We start from the raw sequence: 21,554 nt of genomic DNA on the forward strand, positions 1-21,554 counted from the left end.
TGGTAGAAACTAGGTCAAAATTGTCCCATTGGGATTATAATACTGAGCTGAATTTCCACGTGGATTTTTATAAGTATTGTTAAGCTTCACACCTCCCCCATGGTAGATTGCTCTACCCAGTTTACCACCAACCGAAGTGTAGGTGTCTTCTAGGCATGCCGGAGATGCTCGAGTATAAGCTGACTCGAATATCAGCCAAGGCACCTCATTTTACCTCAAAAACGGCATTGAAAATGTGCTGGAAGACTTGGCTTACACACGAGGATATATGGTTTATGCCTTGCCCTTTTGTCTTGACTTGAAGTTCCACCAACGATGACTTCGCTCTCTCGTTAAGAGTACCTGCTGGCTTGAGGAGCCCTTAGCACAGTGTTGTATGGCAGCGACTGAACGGCCTCCTCCCCTCCTCAGGACTCAGGCCAGGTCTCCTTTGTCAGTGGTTTTTAAAATGTCTGTCCTAAGGAGCCCTGGTGGTGGTGTGGTTATGGGTTGGGCTGCGGGTCATGTGGTCAGCAGTTTAAAACCACCAGCAGCTCCATGGGAGGAAGACTGAGCTTTCTTCCGTAAACACTTACAGTCTCGGACACCCACACGGGCTCGCTGTGAGCCAGCATCGACCTGGGGCAGTGAATTTTTTGTTTGTTATAAAGGAGATGGTATTAGCAGTAGGTAAGTTGTCTATATCGCTGCTTGGGAGGCGGGATTAGAAGATCACATGACCTGACAGGCCTCTGTTACATTTTTAAGTGCTTTCCTACATATCAATGGTTCTCAAAGTATGGTTTGGGGGACCTTGGGCATCCCATGACTCCTCAAGGTGTCCTTGAGGTCTGTGCTTACTTACATAACAACATAAAGAAATCGTTTACCTTCTGCACTCTGGTTTCTCACAAGAGTAAAGTAGAATTCATCAGAGATCTTGACGTAGTGAATTTGGAATAGACTAACTGCAGAAATAGATGTCTCTTATAAAGCCAGGCATTAAACCGTTTGGAAAAATATAAAGTTGTGCCATTCTTTTACTGAATTCAGCGGGGGGGACACACACATTAGAGTCATTTTTCTTTTTTTTTTTTTTAATTTTAACAATTTATTGGGGCTCATACAATTCTTTTCACAGTTCATATATATACATACATCAATTGTATAAAGCACATCTGTACAGTCTTTGCCCTAATCATTTTTTTCTCTTTTCTTCTTTTACATTTTATTAGGGACTCATACAACTCTTACCACAATCCATACATATACATACATCAATTGTATAAAACACATCCATACATTCCCTGCCCCAATCATTCTCAAGGCATTTGCTCTCCACTTAAGCCCCTTGCATCAGGTCCTCTTTTAGAGTCATTTTTCTTAAAGCATCTTGAAGTTATATTAAAATGCATTGCTATTTTAAAATATTTTTATAATTTTATAATATTTTGATTATACTTTTGATTCAGACAAATAAAGCTCTTTGGGATGCTCAGTAATCTTTGACAGTGTAAAATGACTTGTAACCAAGAAGTTGCAAAACCTGTTATTTATTACCAGATCTCATTTAATCATTGAAACAACCCTCTGGTTACTTACTCATATTTGTAGCTAAATGAGAGATTATTCAGTAAGAGCTTACTAGGTCACTGGAAGTTTTAGAGGGAAATGCCAGGACTTAAAACCACGCTTTTAATCTTCAGAGTTTATGCCCTTTTTATTATATTAATCTGGTTTTAAATGACTATGAATTGTGAATTATTAGAGTTTTAGTCCTAGTTTTGTGTGTAATTTCATACTCTGACTTTTTAAAAAAACCATGTAGCACAGCTAATTAGACCGGTAGATGGTTCTCTTGCACCGTGTAGTCGTTGCTCCAACATGGAGTCATTGGTGGTGTCTCAGCAGAGAGATGTGTCATGGCAATGCTGAGGAAGAGGCTCAGGGATGAGAAGACCAATGTGAGGAAATCTGCGCTCCAGGTGCGAAGCTTTTTCTAGACGTGTGTGTTACGTGTTTGTGGTGTGTGTGTGTATACTGTCTGTGTGATGACTAAAAACTTGGGAAGTGTAAAAGATTGTCTTAAGAAACATTTAGGTATGGGTTAGGCTGAGTTGACTAGAAAAACAAGTCCAGGGACACTCATATATGTGTAAGAAAGAACTATATCAAGAAATAATTATATGTAAGAAAATAGCCCAGCCCAGTCCAGCTCGAGTGCCTAAGCCTGATGTTAGGCCCTAAGTTTCTCTTCAGACTCAGCAGCCACAGGCAGTGATGCAGACTGCAGGAAGATCACTGGCTGTTTAGTGCCGAGTGGTGGGAACATGGCCCGCTCAGGCAGCTCTCAGGATCACTGGCAGAGAGAAGGCGAGAAGGGAAGGTCAGAAAGAAAGTCCTCATGAGAAGGCCACACTGCCCGGGAAGCACCATCAGGCTGTACCCTGAACGACAGGTTGGATTACACCCCAACACTTTCCTACATCTGCAAGTTGCCATAAAATCATCTAACTACCACAAGGTCATATATATTGTTTAACTTGCTTTTCAGTTAATTGATAGTGGACCCTGCCCCTTTTATATAGAAAATCGATAGATGAACTGAAGGATTGTCTATTTCTAAGTATTTCTGCTTGGTTGCTGCCTTTCTAATAATCGTACATTTATAACTTTATTCTCTTGTTTAGAATAGGAATTCTTAAAACTTGAAGACTCGTGGGTATATTTCATTAGGGTTTCATGAAACCCCTGAAGGTGGTTATAACTAACTATGTGTTTATATAATGTGTGTTAAACTTGCTAGAGAGAGGGTCCTTGACTTTGATTAGGTTCTAAAAGGTGGATTGTTGCCGGAGGGAAGGATGTATCTGTGACCCCAAAATATTAAGCATTGCAAACTTGAAGTTTCTTTTGTTCTGCAGCTTGCCTTTTTGTGTTTGTTACACACGGTCATTATCTCCTGCTGCCTCTGTGCCTTCTAGGTGTTAGTGAGTATTTTGAAGCACTGTGAAATATCAGGTGTGACGGAAGACCTGTTGATTCTGCAGGACCAGTGCCGAGACCCTGCAGTGTCTGTCCGGAAGCAGGCCCTCCAATCCCTTACTGACCTTCTTATGGTAAGAGGCGAGGCCTTATACTATGTATCTAGTGCATGATTTTTGATATTAAAAATAACTCAGTATGATAATAAATTCTCCGTGGAAACTACCACGGAAAGACTGCATTGTTAGAGCTAGTAAGCAGCATCTTTTAATTGCGCGTCTTGGTAAGTATAATTTGGTACTAATGCTTGATAATGATAATGATTAGCCCTTTCCTGTAGCTCAAATCTCACCTAGGAAAAATCCATTTTAAAATCAATTTGGATAACATTAAGCCTGAATTAAGTTTTGTCTGTTACAACATATGTATACATAGATGATTTTTCCCAAGAAGCAGATCTATTAACACTATGTATAATTAGCCTACCAACTAATAAGCTTTTGAAGTATTTGAAAGCTGTGTTTACTTATTTCATGATGTAAGTCATTAAGCGATTGATTTTTTTTCAGCTGACATTATCCTAATTGCTCTGTGAGCTACATATTTATCATATGCTTTTCTCCTGCATTAACAAAAATGCTAAGTTACTACTGATAATGCAATTATGATTTTAATGTATTTGTTTAAGATATCTGCCTTTACTGATTTACAATAACTGGTAGATGAACTTTATCTTCGCAGACATTTTAAATGGGTCTTGTTGTTTGTTTCTTTTTACTTTATGTTTCATTTGCAGTAGTAGTCCTGAGTATATCTTGCAAAACATTGATCACACCTTCCCTGATTTCTATTGAGATTTCTAATATCATCAAACTACCATACTTTTAATTCCATCATTTGACTGTCTTAAGGCCCAACCTAGATGTGTCCCGATACAGAAAGCCTGGCTGACAGGGGTCATCCCTGTGGTGATGGACTGTGAGACCACTGTGCAGGAGAAGGCCCTGGAATGCCTTGACCAACTCCTGTTGCAGAACATTAAGCATTACAATAAATTTCACAGTGGAGACGACAGCCAGGTGCTAGCCTGGTCACTTCTTCCTCTCCTTACTGCAGAAAGCCAAGAACTAAGGTATGTTAGCAGAAGGCCCTGCTGGGGATTTGTGAAGTAATTGATCTTGGGAGTGGGTGGGAGTCAACTTTCTGAAATAATCTATATGAAGGCTTAATTTCCATCTTCTCTTGACCTTCTACTTCCAGTTCTTAGCATTCTTGCGGTGACAGTGTTTTGTGAAAAGTCTGACTCCTTTCTACGCTTTGCACTGAGTGTGCTCCAGTTTTAAACTGATCTTAATATGGGGTCGAAAACACTGATAGATACATAGTACATTAGCAGTAGCTTTCCACAATGCTAGTTCATAAGAACGGGGACTCCCTCGTTCTTGCAAGTTGAACTTCCCTTAGCCTGACTTAATCACACTGTAGTCTCTCATTTGACAACATTCGTTTGCATACCTGTGTACTGTGAACGTTGTAGTTATGAAATAGGACCTGCAATGATTTATTTCGTTGGCATTGTACTAGTCTTTAGTTTTATATTCTTTACTATGTAAGCAATGCTTCCCTACTTGTTTACATATGGTTATGGAGGAATTATCATACAGTAGAAAAAGTAATAGGTACATTATCGTATAGGAGAAAAAGTAATAGATCGAGTTTCATAAAATACTGTTCTGTGGCCATGACAAATCACCTCCAATCCCTGGGCTTACTTTTCTCATTGGTAGGTTGAGCCAGTTGGATTATATCTCTTAAAATCCCTTTTGGTATTAAAACTCTACATTTGAAAATGTGTTCATTCATTAATTATTTTCTAAGCACCAAGTGTCATTGATCAAAAGAAAGCTTTTAAGAAAGAGAATTTAAATTTGATGTGAGAGAATAATGCATATACAGAGGTGTGTGCTACTTTCACTTAGAGTGTCCAGAAAATTAACGAAGGAAAGTGGATTTGAGTTATACTTTAAAGAGTAGCAAGAATATTAATAGATAATAAGAGAGACCAAGAAAATGACATAAACAGAGAAAAGTAAGGTGTGTTTCCATGTTGTCCTATAGTACAAGTATTCTCAGTTACTACATTGGTGTCTACCCCTTTACACTGATATTTTGTGCTTCGTAAACCACTGTACGCTTTGCTGGGATATCTAGAAGAGAAGGGAAATTAGTAAAAGATTGAATTCCTTTTTCCTGTTTCTTAGGGATGACTCATGCAGGCGATGACTCGTTTCACAAATAAGCAGGAAGAGAGGCATATTCTGTATAGTGCATGGAATGCTATTGAAAAGTTTATTTCATTTATGTACTTGTCTTTATTTCACCTTTATATTGGAGTAAAATATGTATAAAAGATTATAAAATTATAATCAGTAAATATCATAAAGAAACTATATCTGTGGGGAAGAGGGGCAAGTGAACTGATACCAAGGGCTCAAGTAGAAAGAAAATGCTTTGAAAATGATGATGGCAACATATGTACAGATGGGCTTGACACAATAGATATCTATATGGATTGTGATAAGAGCTGTAAGAGCCCCCAATAAAATGATTGTAAAAAGAAAGTATATCCTTGTAAATACTACCCAGGCTCAAAAAATACCATTACACAGTCTTTCAATCATGGAGTTTACCATTACTGAGAATTTTAGCACCATATATTGCTTTATCTCTGTAAACTTTATATAAATAAAATTACATGCTTTATGTCCTTTAGTGTGTCTGGGCCCTGTCACCCAGTAAGAGACATTGCAACGTAAGATTTCATTCAGGTTACTGTTTCTTGTGTGCTTGTTTTCGTTGTTCTGTGGATGTCAGAAGTAACTGGATGGAGCTTGGTTTTGTTTTGGGATGTGTGCATACTTACATGTATGTTTCTATGTCTTTCAGTTTTTACTAGATCACAATGTGTTTACCCATACTACTGTTTATGGATAATTGGGTTGTTTTTAGTTTTACACTGCTATATATAACGGTGCTATGACTATTCTTATCTGTAGCTTTTAAAAATTTATTTGGGCTTGTCTGTTGAAAGTTAGCACAGAAGATCACGGTCCTGCGTGACACTCTCCATACACATTGCGCGGTGATTTTAGTTACGTTTGACAGTGCATCAACATTTCATTTTATTGTGTTTTGGTTATTATACTTCCAGTACTCTGGTTTCCCTCCTTAATTGTCACATCTTTGCTTTAGAGTAAATGTAGACCTTTTGGCCTTAGAGATTTTTTTAGTTAAAAAACAGTTCTTTGAAATAATATTCCTTGTTTTGTATGGCACTCAGTTATTCTGCTGAAGTTGATCTGAGGCGGCTGTAGTTCAGTTCAAGGTTGAAAGACTGTCTCAGGGCATTCTATTGTTTCACTGGTCTGGTTCGTTAGGCTTTTTTAATTGAGCTTGTTTCTATGTTTTCTCTTATTCTGCTCAGGACTGCCTATTGTAATTCCAGTCAGAACCATCGATGTTGGTAGCTGGCTGCTGCCTCACTCATCTGATCTCCGGGTTGATGCGCGTGGAGAGCATTGAGGTTCTCAGCCTGGTAGACCTCTTCTCTGAGATTTTGGCTGCCATTTTACTCTCTGGTGCCTGATAAGCAGTGATTAATAGTTGATCTTCAGTGGCCACTCACAAGCTTCTGCCGCCCTAGAGTGTACTCCCTTTTATTAGGATGCAGAACATGAATTTTGTAAACTATTTCATGCCAGTTGGCTTGCCCCGTGAGCCTATGGTTTTATGCCTTTAAAACCAGGAAAACTAATCTTGATAATCTTTGGGTTATGCCTGAGCAATAGATGCAGTTGTATTTTCCATGAATGTACACATACATATCTGAATTTATGCTTACATACAGATATTATATACCTAATAGCTATTTGCCTATACTCGTTCATAAACTTCGTTTTTGTCTCTGTTGGAATTCTCTCCCTCTTATATGTCAAATTCTCTAGACATTCTTTCCTCTGAAGTACTTTTCAGTAGCATCATTTACTTTGGTATGCCTCGTTCACTATGCCTACATGCAATGGCACTTTTCCCAAAAATTACAAATTCTAATGATCTAAGAGTGTGATTTGCCCACAATGACCAGTGTCTCTCCCCAATTAATCACCAGTCTCTTCACACAAGTTGTTCTTCTTTTCTTTCTAAAATACAATGACACAGCATTCAGTGGAAGTCCGGGTTACTGAGTTTGAAGACAATTTTTCTAAATACTAATCTGTGTTATTGTTATTAAGTGCCGTCAATTTTCAATTTTACTTTAGAGCCAGAGGCATGTTCGGAAAGAGCCGTGCATGGTTTGCGAGCCACAGTCTGCTGCGCCTAGTCTGCAGGGATTCCGAAGGGGTTTAATTCACATCGGGACTCTGCAAAATGGTTTTGAGCTTCACGGTCATCCTGAGCTTTGTGGCAAGCAGGTGTTCAGAAGTTTTGCTCAAATACCATTCCCTGCTCTGATCTTTGGGTTTACCATTAGAAATCTTTGGATCACATGAGCTAGTGTGCTTCTTCTGTGTGAACTTAGCTAGCGCCTCTCTTAGATAACTGTTTGAGATAAGCCTATAAAGCCCCAGAGAGTATTTTTTCTGATAGCAGGAACCATCTGATTTCTTCATCACACTTTGCTCTAGTACCCATATCTTTAGTGATCATGAGGGCAAGTATCAGAAGAATGAATTATACTTAGATTAGGGTTTTTGATTAAGTGAGAGCTGAAACTCCTTTCAGATTTAATATATGTGTATATGTGTGTGTGTGTGTGTGTGTGTGTGTGTGTGTGTGTGTGTGTGTGTATCTCCCTGACTTACTTTCCAGGCAACATTATCAGGTTTGGAAAATAATGCGAGTAGCACACAAGGAACATTCAGTGATTCTTTTACTAATAATCTAACTGATGGCACAGCGTCCGAAACACTGGTGTATAAAGGAATGTATGTGTAGGAGAGCTTATCAGACAAGATAGGTGGCACATATACTTAAGTGATTGGAAAGTGCTGATGCGGTCCACAGGGATTAGGTGCAAGGCAGGAAACGGCTATAACGTTCATAGTTCATGAGGCAGAACTCTGCCTGCAGACTAATTAACGCGTGTCACGCACAGCGAAGAGAATAGTGAAGTGGCAAAGGCATGTTGGGTCTGATTGCACTTGATGGCAGACAGCTGTCAGGCAAACAACCTTCAAGCATCTAGTAAACAACCGTGAGCTTTTAAGAAGCATCTTAAGATTGGCATTATTATTGGGAGGGAGAGGGCTGGCATTGTGCGGATAACTTTTAGTTAGGAGCATGTGAATTCATCTCCAACTCACGTGCGTGAAGGCCTTCCTCCCCCAGAGTCTGCCTCCCAGAGCCCTATGAGCAGAGAGCATTTGTCCAGATATGCTCTCTTCCTGGTTCTCAGCGTCCCACGACTGTTTTAGAAGGTAATTATAATTTGATATGTATTTAGAAATTAATATTTTGAAAGGTGGTAGCTTGTATCTCCAGCTTGGTATTGCAGTTCCACCTTTTAAACTGCCGACTGGGTTTCTCCCCCAACTGCTTTTCCCTCTGTATTCCAACCTTATGGTAATTAGGGGATACCGCTAAGTTACCCGAATAGATAACGTGCTAATCTCTTCCCCCGTCATAGTCTCTTCTCCCCCGCACGCTGCCAGTGTCTCAAGTTTGTACTCAGCCTGTTTGTTCCCAGTTGCTGGCAGCTCTCCAGCGCACAGATCTCTGGAATTCCTTCATCTTCCAGACTTTATCTCAGCTCAAGCCTCATCATTTCTCCCTGAATTCCTCTGAACAACTCCCCGGTCGGGTTCTCTGCCTCCAGTTTCTCCTCAGTGCAGTCTCACTTCTACCCTGCCCTCAGAGGGGTCGTCCTCAAATATTTCATTGAGTGGCTTGTATTCACTTTAGGATAAAATGTGAACTTTACCCCTTCATTGTTATCCTGTATTCGCCCTCACGCGTTTTTGTGGCCCTGTAACACCCCACCACTATGCCCTCTTAAACCACGGGTTGTATCATTGAACATGGTTTTTCTCTTTATGGGTTGCCCTCTCTGCCTTCTCTCCTGTTTTAAAACTTACATGTTCTTCTAAATTCTCTTTGCTTGTCTCTGTGGCAGTCTTTCTGGACTCTCCTGTTTTCAACAGTTCTAGAATACATATTTTCTCACATTTTAGCATCTCTGAAATTGAGTCGCAGCTTATAGGCAGGCTGCATCCCAGCACCCATTGCGGGCTTTGTTTCAGTGTTAAGATAAGGGAAACCACCTATGAGTATTGACGTCAAAGGAGTAAGGGATCCGTAGTTAGAAAATATTGAGGGCAAATGGAACACACCGGATATTTAATGAGAAAGTTGTATACATGAAAAATGAATAGAGACCCATTCTGTAGGATAGGAAAAGATAACTTTAGATGAGTTGAAAAGGAGATAGGGAAAGAGAAATGCAAAAGAGGGAATGATATAAACACTAGCACTTGCTTGCCTTGTTTTCTCAGTAAAGTACTTATCAAACTGACGTACCCAAAGTTACGGTTAGTAGACCGGAGTAAAAGTAGGGTTAGTAGACCGGAGTAAAAGTAGGGTTAGTAGAGCAGAGTAAAAAGTCTAAGAATAACCAGTGTAGGAAATGAGGAAGGCCTGAAGTTCTCAACATGTGATGGATCCATGAGGTTAAATAGTTATAGTAATATGAATATTTACTTTTGCAATGTTAAAATCTCATTATTTCATAATAGTACATTCTAACTATCCAGAGACTGGGACAAAGGCTGGAACAGGGAGATGGGAGGGATGGGTTACGGAGAGGGCAAGGGAGTGAAGGCCAGCACATATATGGAGAATTTAATAGGATATTGTTGATTTCATTTCTTAAAACATAGAGTGTTTCTTTCTTTTTTTTTTTTTAATTCCCTCCAGATTCCTTATCCCTCAAACCAAAATAGTGGTCTGAGTGGCTTAAAAAAGGGAGGAAATGTAAACTGGCATGGACTTGGAGTCTTTACTGACAAACAATCCATGTCCAAAAAAACCCAGAAGCACAAATTGTCAGAGGCTGTCTGATGATATTGAGACAGATTTCATGGAAAAGCAGAGAGTAGAACCCACTTTTAAGTCGGCCTTTAAAGAGATTAATAAAAATGTTGACATTTTTCTCATGGAAGTTTTTTTGTTTTAAAAAGGATAGTAATTTTCTGTGACATAAATAAATTATTTTCTTAATATGCATTGGACATATTGTTATTTGTAAACAAACTAACACTCCTCTTTTAAAATTTTCTCCTAATTTCTAATGTGGAAATAGCAATAGATGCAATCCACATAAACAAAAGCTCTTTGTCGTACTTAGTTTTAAGAGTTGTAAGAGGTCCTGAGATTGGAAAAATGAGACACCCACTGATCTGAGGAAAGGAGTTATTTAGAATTATTGAGAACAGTAAAGGTTGTGGAATAAAGAGCACTATAAAGCGTATGTATAACATGTTATAAGTTGTTTAATAAGCAAGGAGTATGATTGCGATACCAATCAGCGCTCAGTCTTGGAGAATGGAGTGGGGCTGGAGAGGGACGTTCCCTTGTGACCTGTGCTTGGGAGGCAGTCAGCATCGGAGTGGGGGCTCTTGGGTACGAGTGAGGTCACCCAGAGTTAGGCTGTAAGGAAGACTCAGAATAGAACTGCTTGAAATCACCAATTAAGGCGATTAGAACAGAAGTTGGTGACAGAATGGAAAAGATTAGCCAGCCAAGTAAACCAAGAACTAGAAGCTGCCGTCACAGAATCTAAGGATGAAGAGTGGCCAGCAAAGTCACAAAGAGGTCCAGTCAAAGGGATCTGTGACTTGACAGAGGCTAGAGGCCTACCATGATTTTTAAAGAAACTGGTTTGTGCCTGTTGAGTCCTATTTTCATTAGCCAGGGAGTGGCTTTCAGCCAAAGTGGAGGCGAGTTGGGAGGCTCTTGTCATTCAGGTAACGGTGTGTCGTGTCGTCAACAGGAGGAAGTAGTTTGTGCGATTCTCTTAGTTGTATATTCAGGTTACCGTAAAGACCATCTCTGGTTCCCAGGTACCCAGTAGAGTTCTGGGATGAGAATTCCACCTCCCGGTACCAGCAACTCCTTGTGTCACGATCAAGTCATCGACACAGAGCACAGAGTATTGGCAGTGGTGAGGTCGTTTTAGTTAACAGACAAAGAAGAACACAGCAGGAAACGTTCCATCACAGTGCTCTTCCCATGCCCCAGAGCTGCGTGCTGGATGCAGACGTGCCTGAGGTGCCTGCTCCCCTTTCCCGGGACTGAGGGACCTTGAGAATCTTTCCCGGCCGGTTTTATATTCCTGAGCTTTTGCATTTGACAATGGTACAGAGTAGTGATCCAAATTTTCCCACCTGATCACCCGACAGAGTGGCCTCAGATATGGGGGCCAGTCTGGAATTGGATCTCGTTAACTCAACTGCTTATTTAGGCGCAGAAGGAGATAGAGTGATTTGTTTCAAAGCCCAGCAATTCTACTGCAGGTAAGGAATGGGGGACTAATGATAGTCTTTTAGACTATCTGAGGACTTTTTTTCTCGTTCTTGTTAATATATTTTAAAATGTGTTTTGTTTCATAGGTATCTTGATATTTGGACATTAGATTAAAAATTGTGCTTTCAGGTACCTTCCATAAATCTGTTAGACATGTGTGAATAGATTTGTAGTCAATAGCAAACTTAATAATAAAATTAATTTATATGCATATGCTTATTGTATGTGAATGTATTTATTACCATATATTCTCAAGTATAAGCCGACCCAAATATCAGCCGAGGCACCTAGTTTTACCACCAAAAACTGCATTAAAAATGTGCTGAAAACCTCGGTTTACACACGAGTCTATACGGTGCTTTGTAATAGCCTAGTTCACCGTGACTTTTCTTTTTTTATTACTTAGTGACAGTTGTTATTGTGTATACCTAGCAGTCTAAGGAAAATTAGTTGGGGATGGAGTTTGTTATAATATGTTGACAAATAAAACCTCACACAGTGCTGTGCAAAGAAATAAAACAAAAGGTGCTTTATAAACCAGAGTGAAGTAAGGCACACACGGTAATGCATTGGAACCGTTTTTTGTCTTATCATAAGATTAGTATATATCTGTGTGATGTTCAGCGTAGCAGATTGTGCTGAGTTTATTACCATGGAATCTCTGGGCCATGCAAACGGTTAATGTGCTTGGCTGCTAATTGAAAGGTTGAAAGTTGAAGAATACCCAGGCCTGGAGATCTGCTTTCGATACGTTGGCCATTGCACGTCCTATGGAGCACAGTTGTAATCTAACGCGAGTTAGAATTGATTTACGGGCACCTGTAGTGTTGTTCTGTTTTGTAATAAGACAGTGTTTAAATGCCAGGTGTCATTTCTCTATAATAGTGGCAATGAAAAGAAGATTCGGTCTTTTTTTTTTAATTAAAAGATCATTTTATTGGGGACTCTTAAAGCTCTTATAACAATCTATACATCAATTGTATCAACCCTATTTGTACATGTGTTCCCATCATTGTTTTCTAAACATTTACTTTTTATTTGAGTCCTTGGTATCAGCTCTTCTTTATTCCCTTGATCCACACCTCCCACCCTCATGACCCCTTAATAAATTTTAAGTTATTATTATTTTCATAACTTACACTGACTGCTGTCTCCCCCCCCACACACACAGTTTCTGTTTGTCACCCTATTTTTTGTTTTGCTACTGTAATTCTGTAACCTCTATATTTCTGTTTTAATTGGTACCCTATCCCATATGATTGGAAATTTTGGAGGGAATTACAATGAGAAAGTCTCAAATGTGAATTGTTATTCTTTGCTTAAAAATAAATGACCTCTCTGCATTTCTGTCTTTTTTTCTAGTCGTTATTTAAATAAGGCTTTTCATATCTGGTCCAAGAAAGATAAGTTCTCACCTACTTTCGTAAACAATTTGATATCCCACACTGGCACAGAACACTCCGCACCAGCCTGGATGCTGCTCTCCAAGGTTGCGTGCTCCTCACCCAGGTTGGACTACACCAAAATCATCGAGTGCTGGGAGAAAGTCAGCAGGTTTGCGTGCTTACAATTTAACCTCTGATGGGCATCACAGAGTCTTTGCTACAAAGCAGATGGAGGGGCTTATACAAGTTAGCTTTTCATCACCATTGATTTTCAGAGGTCTGGCCTTTAAATTCTGGCCCAGGAAGCAGAATGGCCACTACGAATCAATTTTGAGCTCTCTGATTACATTTTTCCTAAGCACATTGTCTTACTGTCCCTACAACTTGACTTTTAAGCCCTGCTATTACCCTACTTCCTCTAGTATTAGTCATTTTGCAGAGAAAAAGGTAAATTGTTGGCAATAGTGCTTCCTTTGATTCTGCATTGACATTTCTTCTCCCTTTTTCTAGTCAAAAGAATCCCAATTCAAATACCCTGGGACATATTCTGTGTGTTATCGGGCATATTGCGAAGCATCTTCCGAGGAGCACCCGGGACAAAGTGTCTGGTAAGTGCCTATTGTAGACTCTTCCTGGTGAAGGTGCTGTCTCTCACCTCAAGTGAGAGGGTGTGTGTGTGTGTGTGTGTGTGTGTGTGTGTGTGTGTGTGTGTGTGTCCATCCATGGTTTGTGCCCCATATGGCATGTGAGATTAATCATGGGGCTGCTAACTGTGCCATCAGTGGTTCATACATACATGTGGGGACTTCAAAATGCTCATGAGAAAAATCCATTGTATTTTAAATTGCATTTTCCAAGACACCTTTTGAAGCCTCCTCCCAGCCCCACCCCCGTGTGTGTGTGCACGTGCACCCTTGCATGAGTGGGGGCGCGGGGTTGTTGGCTTATTGTTTTGCCGTCAGACGTGTGAGGTTTTGACTTCCTTTACAGATGTTATCAAGTGTAAGCTGAGTGGATTTCAGTGGTCGTTCGAGGTGATCAGCTCGGCTGTGGATACGTTGCAAGGACTCTGCCGGGCATCTGCACAGACATCGGTAGAGGAGCGGGTAAGGCTCACTCACTGATAGGCGTATAGTTTGATTTGTACTTCGACACAGTGCTTGGTTAAACCACCTTATAAGTAACATGTATGGGTAGGCAGCCCCAGCAGCCATGACAATGAGAAAAATTTGTGGGATAAGCAATGTTCTTTGGGAAGATTTCCTCAAGAAGATCTTGGCTGCTGGATCCATGACTCCTTTAGCAGTTATCACTTTAGTTTTAGGTCCAATGTCTTCCAGTGAGGCAGTCTGCTGGTGGAGGGAACAGGCGCATTGGGTACAGATATCCTGGGAAGAATTCTGAAAGGCTAGCTTTGATAAATTGATACGGTAATCTTTTGATAAAGGTTGTCTTTTCAGTGGTAAGATATGAAAATAATTTATAATTAATCAAGGGGTCATGCGGGTGGGAGGGAGGGTAAAAAGAGGAGCTGATACCAAGGGCTCAAATAGAATGTAAATATTTAGAAAATAATTATGGTAACTTATGTACAAATATGCTTGATACAAATGATGTATAGTAGGATGTATAAGAGCAATAAGAGCCCCCAATAAAGAGATCTTTAGAAAAATAAAAGTTGTCTTTTGATAAGTTGTAGCAAGGGTACTTCAGTTTGGTTAGTATATCCTCCTCCATCATCACATGTATCCTAACTGACGCTTTCCCTACTATTCAGAGGGATCCCTCTAGAGCAGGCAATTTCTGACCTTTCGGTGAGGTGATAGGCCATAATCCTAGGAAATGCCTGCCATATTACTTTAAATGCTGTAGTACTGGAAGATGGATTGCTGGTGTCTTCTTAGTCCCAGTTCCAGATGTAGGCTGTAATCTACATCTGTTTTCATAGAGGTACAGGAATACAAATAGAAGTCATGACTTTACGTCAGGCTGGTCGTAACTTCCAAGGACGGCTGTACCAAAGCAGCACAAACTGGGTAGCTTCAAACAACAGATGTAGACACAACAGCTCTGGAGGGCAGCCGTCTGATTTCAGAATGCCTGACTTGTGCTGTCTTCAGAGCTTCTCAGGAGTTGGGGGTAGGTGACGTGCTTTCTTGTTTCTTCCAACGTCTGGTAGCCCCAGCTATTCCTTGCTTTGTGGCAGTGTCACTTCTGTCTGTACCTGTGTCTTTATTTGGCTGTCTTACTTTCTGTCTCATTCTTTTTTCTGTATATAAACCAGTTCTGTGTTTATTAGAACCCACCCACTCAAGTCTGACTTCATCTTACCTGTGTCCTAAGACCCTATTTCCAGATGAAGTCACAGACAGAGGTAGTAGGGATTAGCTCTTCAACATATTTGTGGAAGAACACCCCATTCAATCCATAACAACTTCCTAAACTATATCCTTATCAATATCTTGATAAGTGTTACCACAAATTCTGTTTTTATCGTGAACTGTGCATCTCACTCACTGCTATAGAGTAGATTCAGCTCATAGCAACGCTGAAGACAGAGTAGAACTGCCCCCGAGGGGGCCCAAGATCAGCAAAGCCTCACCTTTCACCCAGGGAGGGGCCGGTGGTTTGGGATTCTGGATCTCGTGGTTAGCAGCTCAAAGTATAAACCCCCCCCCCCCCCACGCCACCAGAACGCCTCTTAGACATTACTAAGCTTGGTTATACATTGTAGGGCTCTGGGTCACTAATCATGATTCTAGAAGTCAAAAATAATTTAAGTAATTCTTATAATGTATTCTAAACTTTACTGAACTTAAAAAAAATGATCTTTTGAGGACTAAGGTGTACCTGATCCAAGGCATGATAGCTTCTTGCTCCTTTCATTTCTCCCTCCCTCCTTTATGTTTTTGACCAATTTTAATCATAGAGTAATATGTGACAATTATAGCTGTAAATTGCTTAAAAGTAGTATTTCTTAGATTAAAAGAATACTAGCAAATTCAGAAGATCTTTTTACATTATACCATGTTAAAACTTTTTCTCCTTGTCCTTTAATTACTACTCCATTTCAAAAAAAGATTGCTTCACAAATATGAGTTACCACAAAATTTCACTTAAAAACACTGCGAGCAAAGAAACCAATTTAGACCAATGCAGACAAAAGTTTGTGATATCAAGAGTGGTTGGTTGTAATTGGTTACTAATAACAATACCAATTAGAGTTCATTAAAAAGTTCAATAAGCAAATTAAGCATATAGTTTCCACCTTGTATGTATATTGATATGTACAAACTAGATTTACAAAAAATACTTTGTTATTATGACTAAGTAGGTGTATTTCCATAAAATAATAGATTTCTGCTGAGGCAATGAACACTGTTGCAACATTTTGTAGACCGTTCTTTTGAAGTCATCTCCTCTGACTGTCACCAGTGCAGTGGGCCCTCCTGTGCGCTCTTAATGACGTCACTAAGTCGGTGGTGTAGTCAGTGTTACTCAAAGCCCTCAGTAGTTCTTTGATCTTCCCTATTGTCCGGCTTTCATGTGCATATGAGGCTATGAAAAACACCACCGCTCAGGTCAGGTGCGACTTACTTAGTCCTTAAAGTGACATCTTTCCTTTTTGACACTTTACAGAGGTCTCTTGTTACAGATTTGTCATGCTTCCTTTGATTTCTTAAACTGCTGCTTATATGGATGTTGGTTATGGATCCAAGTACAATGAAATCCTTGTACAATGTTAATATCCTCTTTCCCATTGTCAGCATGTTGTTGATTGGTCTAGTTACAGGGTTTTGTTTCTTGTCACTGCGGTGTCATCAGTACTGAAAGATGTGCTCTTTGTGTTTGGTTTTTTCAGTTCTGAGTCACAGCAACCTGAGAGGATGGGTTTGCAAAACAATAGTCTTTATTTTTTGTAACATTAAAAAAATGTAAACGAGGTGAAAGGGTTTGCATTTCAGATCATGAACTTTGTATTTTGCAGTTTAAGCCACCAATCGAATTCCCAATAGTTTACCCTTCGCCTGCTCCCTGATTTCTCTTGTCCCTCTTAGGGGCTGTTACCTTCCATTTAACACCCATCAGTAGTAGCCCAGCCCGTAACTGAGTCTTCCCTCCTGTGCACTCTCTACAGCAGCGCTTCTCAACCTGTGGGTCGCAACCCCTTTGGGGGTCGAATGTCTCTTTCACAGGGGTCTCCCGATTCATAACAGCAGCAAAATTACAGTTATAAACTAGCTACAAAAATAATTTTATGGTTGGGGGTCACCACCACATGAGGAACTGTATTAAAGGGTCACGGCATGAGGAAGGTGGAGAACCACGGCTCTACAGTCTGTTCCCTTTGGTATGAAAGTTTATTTCTTTTACCAGTTGCCTCATTCCGTATTTGACCCTTTGTGATTAAGCCATGGTATTTTCAGTTACCTCATGCATGTAAAATCTGGACAGTGGATAAGAAAAAACAAAGAACAGGTGCTTTTGACGTATGATACTGACAAAATGACATAAACTTTAGAATTCCTGAAGCATGAGCAAAAATGTCAGGTTGTTCTTAGACTTGAAGGTGATGCGACTCTGTCTCACTTACTCTGACTGTGTGTTATCAAGAGGGACCAGTCCTTGGCGAAGGGCATCATGCTTGATAGAGTAGATAAGCCGTGAAAAAGGTGATGCTCACCAAGAGAGACTGACAGCGTGGCTACCGTGGAGAGCTCAATCACAGCATTGTGAGGATGGCGCAAGGCTGGGCAGTGTTTCCTTCCGTTACCCATGGGCCGCAATGAGTCAGAACTGACTCCCATGACATCTAACAAACACAATAGTAAATGCTTTATCTGAGCTACCTAGATATTTTCCTATGCCTCCTTTTCTATGATAAGTTCCTTAAAGATGTCCTTATTTAGTGTGTTACATTTCCTATTTGGCACTTACATTGGTGAAAGGGATATATTTTTTCATTGTCCTTATCTTTTATCTGATGTCAAGTCATAATGTGAAAATGTTCCAAATAGAGAATATAACTAGGGAGAGTATTTATATAGCAGAGTACAGTGAAGACGATTTAGAACGGTAGTGAGTTTAGCAGGAAGAGGAAAGAATGGTGTGGGGGGGGGGGGTGTCGGGTGATGTGATGGATGAAATGCCTGTGACCCTACAAGGTTCAGTGGTGCCCAGCCGAGAGTCCCAGTCCGACCTGTGACTGAAATCTAGGTTTCCAATTCCTTTCTCATTTTTTTCCCACCAGTACTGAGGAGAAAGAATTATCTCTAATGTGACCAGTTAGGCCATGAGAAGTCACTGGCTGATTGCTAATGGCCATTAGTCAGTCACTAGACAGACAGTGAGGTCACTGTTGGCACCCCAGAAGAAGAGCAGGAATTGATTCCAAATTTAGAGGTTGAGAACTGGAAGAGAAATAGAATTTATCACAATGTAAGCAAAGGGGCCAATATTTTAGCTCTGCCAATAGTACCTCGCTTGTTAGATCATTAATAAAGCCTTTAGGATTTCTGGCATCTTAGGATATTGAAGGAGCTCTGGAGCATAGTGTTTACTAGTGTTTGTCTGTGGTGCATAAGGTCAGCAGTTCGAAACCACCAACAGGTCTGTGGGAGAAAGAAGGGGCTTTTTACTCTCAGAAAAAGTTACAGTCTTCAGTACTCACAGGGCTAATTATACCTGTCCTATAGGCAGGCTCGCTGTAGGAGGCGTTGATTTGGTGACAATGGGTTTGGCTTTGAGTTTTATTTTAGGGTATCGTAATCCATTGATGACCTGTTTGTTCCCCTAAGCACAGATTTCTTTTTAAATAAACGAAGGAAAACAAATTTCCTACAGGAGAGCTTATGGAAAGACTTAGGTCAGTGGACGTTTTGCTTTCTGTGCCCTTGTTCGTAGGTTCCCTGTGATTCAGCATCAACTCAATGGCAGTGTGCGTGGATTGATGTACCTAGTGCAAGTTAACAATGTTTTAACTTTTTGTGAATTAGTTGAGGGGTTACACTGCAAATCAGTCTTCCATTTCATTTGTACAGATTTACATCCTGTCACTGAGTACAGTCCCTACAACATAGCATCGCTTACCCCATCTTCTGTGTTTTCTCCCTTTATTCCTCATTTCCTCCCTGTCTGCATCGAATCCTTGCATAAATTCTGCCCTTTTGATCTCAGTGGTTGATTGTCCCGAGTGCGAGCCTTCCTGGTGTGACTGTTCTTCCTTGTAGGCTTGTTTGTGAGTTGGTTCAAAATGGGGCCTTGCGGTGAGTTCATTTCCGAGCCTGAAAAGTGACTGAGAACCGTCGTCTTAGGGGTCTACCAGTCTCGTAGCAGACCTGTAACTGTAAGCCTGATCTTCCTCATGCTTTTGCGCTTTGTCCACGTTTTTTTCTCTCTCTCTGTCGTCCTGGGCTTTCCTATGTGTTCCCTTTCAGACCAGACAGGAATGGTAGCCAGGCACTCTGCAGTGTCTCTGTCTCAGGGCCTTGGTAAGTTAATAGTATTTTGTGGTTACCATTGAAAAATTTTTATTAATAGAAGTAATGTCTAGAATAAGAGTGGTGTTGGCCATGCTCTTTGTACTTGTTAAATCCAAATTGGCTTGCTTTTTAATTCAATTTCAGTCATAATTTTTCAGAGAAATCTTGATAAAATTGAATGGATGCCAAGGAAAGCAACTAGATGAGGGGATTACAAAGCAAGTTATGTAAGGAACAACTTAAAGCCCTGGGTGTTTAGCAAGGAGCAGGGGAGAATTCTCTGAGGCAAACTGTGTAGCTGAATTCGGATACATGAAGGATTGTCAAATGAAAGAAAAGTTAAATTTATTTTAAATTCATGTAGTATAACCGGAGGCTATATCTGAACCGGTGGGTGGAAACATTATTAGGGGACATATTTTGACCCACAGAAGACCAAAGTGAGGTCTGCTTAATACTGGAGGCTTTCCTCCAAACCTGACCTTAGTCATGGAGAAGTTGATGGGAAACCTGCATGCCAAGTTAGCGTGATCTTAGAGTGAGGGGATTGGGTTCCAAAAGTTACCCACCATGATGCTGGGCCAATTTTCAGAATTGGAGTCTCAAATAAGATAGCTTTTATCATCCCATCAAAATGGAGTCTGTGAATTTTAGAGACTCTCTTGACCAGTGTTCCAGTCCGGGCTTGCAGCCAGTTAAATTCTTAAGTACAGTAGATCATTTAAAGTAATGAAGGCAAACTCAAGAAGGAACTGGGCAAGATCATTCTGTGCCTGAACACTTGCTTCCTGCATTTGAGAGCAGAACTGGATGGAGGCCGGCTACCACCACTGAGCATTCTGATCAAACACACACTGGGTGAATCCCGATCGAAAGGGAAAAGTAGGTGGGAAAGAACTCTTGTGTCTTAGATAATCCAAACTAACTGGGCATTTTGAGGCTGGAAGAATCCCTAGTACTATGGCCCTGAGTTGAATTAGTACTGTGTTGAAGTTGAATTAAAACTATTCCTTAAACATTGCCCTTTCGCCATGTTAGAGTTTAGCTCAAAAAGTAAAGATAATCACCTTTGAGAATTGTTTATTATTTTTTAATTATATAAGACCAGTGGGTCAACAGCTGTTTTAAAACATCGATGAGCCCCCCCCCCCCCACTATCATGATTCCAATTCTACCTTACAAATCTGGCTAGACCATAGGATGTACACTGGTACAGAGAGGAACTGGAAACAGAGGGAATCCTGGGTGAATGATCCCTTCAGAACTAGTGGTGAGAGTGGCGAGACCAGGAGGGTGGAGGGAGAGTGGGGTAGAGGGGGAACCGATGACAAGGATCTATATATAACCTCCTCCCTGGGGGACGGGCAAGAGAAAAATGGGGGAAGGGAGACACCGGACAATATAAGATATGACGAAATAATAATTTATAAATTATTGAGGGTTTATGAGGGAGGGGGGAATGGGGAGGGAGGGGGGAAATGAACTGATTTTAGAGGCTTAGGTGGAGAACAAATGTTTTGAGGATGATTAGGGAAATGAATGTACAAATGTCTTTTATGGAATTGATGTATGTATTGATTGTGATAAGAGTTGTATGAACCCCTAATAAAATGATTTTTAAAAAAACATGAGAAGGCCATGGCAATAGGAGAGATTAACTACATGGAAGGGAAACAACTAGGGCAGAAGTAATAAGAACAATGACCCACTGTGATGGGGATATAGTCCATGTCACAGGTAATCATGTGTAGAAACTGGAACGGAGCAGGTTTTGCTGTGTATATTCTCCAAAAAGGAAAGGAAAAGAAATGGAAGAAAAATTTTAAAGGCTCACCACTTGCATTTTCCAGAATAGCTGCATTGTTTCTCTGTGGTTTGGGAGGACCACTAGTTCGGTGGCCTGTGATTAGAGAGGATTACACTGTTGCTGTCGAGGCACTGCTGACTTAGAGCCCTTTGCCCTTGTAGGGGAAATACAGAAGGAAATATTGAACACGCACACACACTTCTTCACTATTCTATACAAGCAGTTTCACTATTCTATACAGCAGATTGCTGGCTGAAAGGGTGTCATTTTGGCTATGGCCAAGTTCAGGGAAAGAGGAAGCCTACAAAAGTAGGATGACAAGTCTTTTCCATGGTT

The 21,554-nt window shown here is 40.4% G+C and overlaps 1 protein-coding gene across 2 annotated transcripts in view; it reads left to right on the forward strand.

The window, feature by feature from the left end:
* NCAPD3 (non-SMC condensin II complex subunit D3) overlaps window positions 1–21,554 on the forward strand; it is a 93,038-nt gene that overhangs the window by 35,866 nt on the left and 35,618 nt on the right. Inside the window, exons 14-19 of one of the 2 annotated variants that reach the window (XM_075564063.1) lie at window positions 1,891–1,964; window positions 2,964–3,098; window positions 3,876–4,096; window positions 12,907–13,098; window positions 13,440–13,537; window positions 13,920–14,035. In XM_075564063.1, the coding sequence (XP_075420178.1) occupies window positions 1,891–1,964; window positions 2,964–3,098; window positions 3,876–4,096; window positions 12,907–13,098; window positions 13,440–13,537; window positions 13,920–14,035 (836 nt within the window). Of the gene's footprint in view, window positions 1–1,887; window positions 1,965–2,963; window positions 3,099–3,875; window positions 4,097–12,906; window positions 13,099–13,439; window positions 13,538–13,919; window positions 14,036–21,554 lie in introns of both variants that reach the window. The other variant, XM_075564062.1, reaches the window with a different exon arrangement.

The sequence above is a fragment of the Tenrec ecaudatus genome, chromosome 12 (genome assembly GCF_050624435.1).
Source record: "Tenrec ecaudatus isolate mTenEca1 chromosome 12, mTenEca1.hap1, whole genome shotgun sequence".
Classification (NCBI taxonomy): domain Eukaryota; kingdom Metazoa; phylum Chordata; class Mammalia; order Afrosoricida; family Tenrecidae; genus Tenrec; species Tenrec ecaudatus.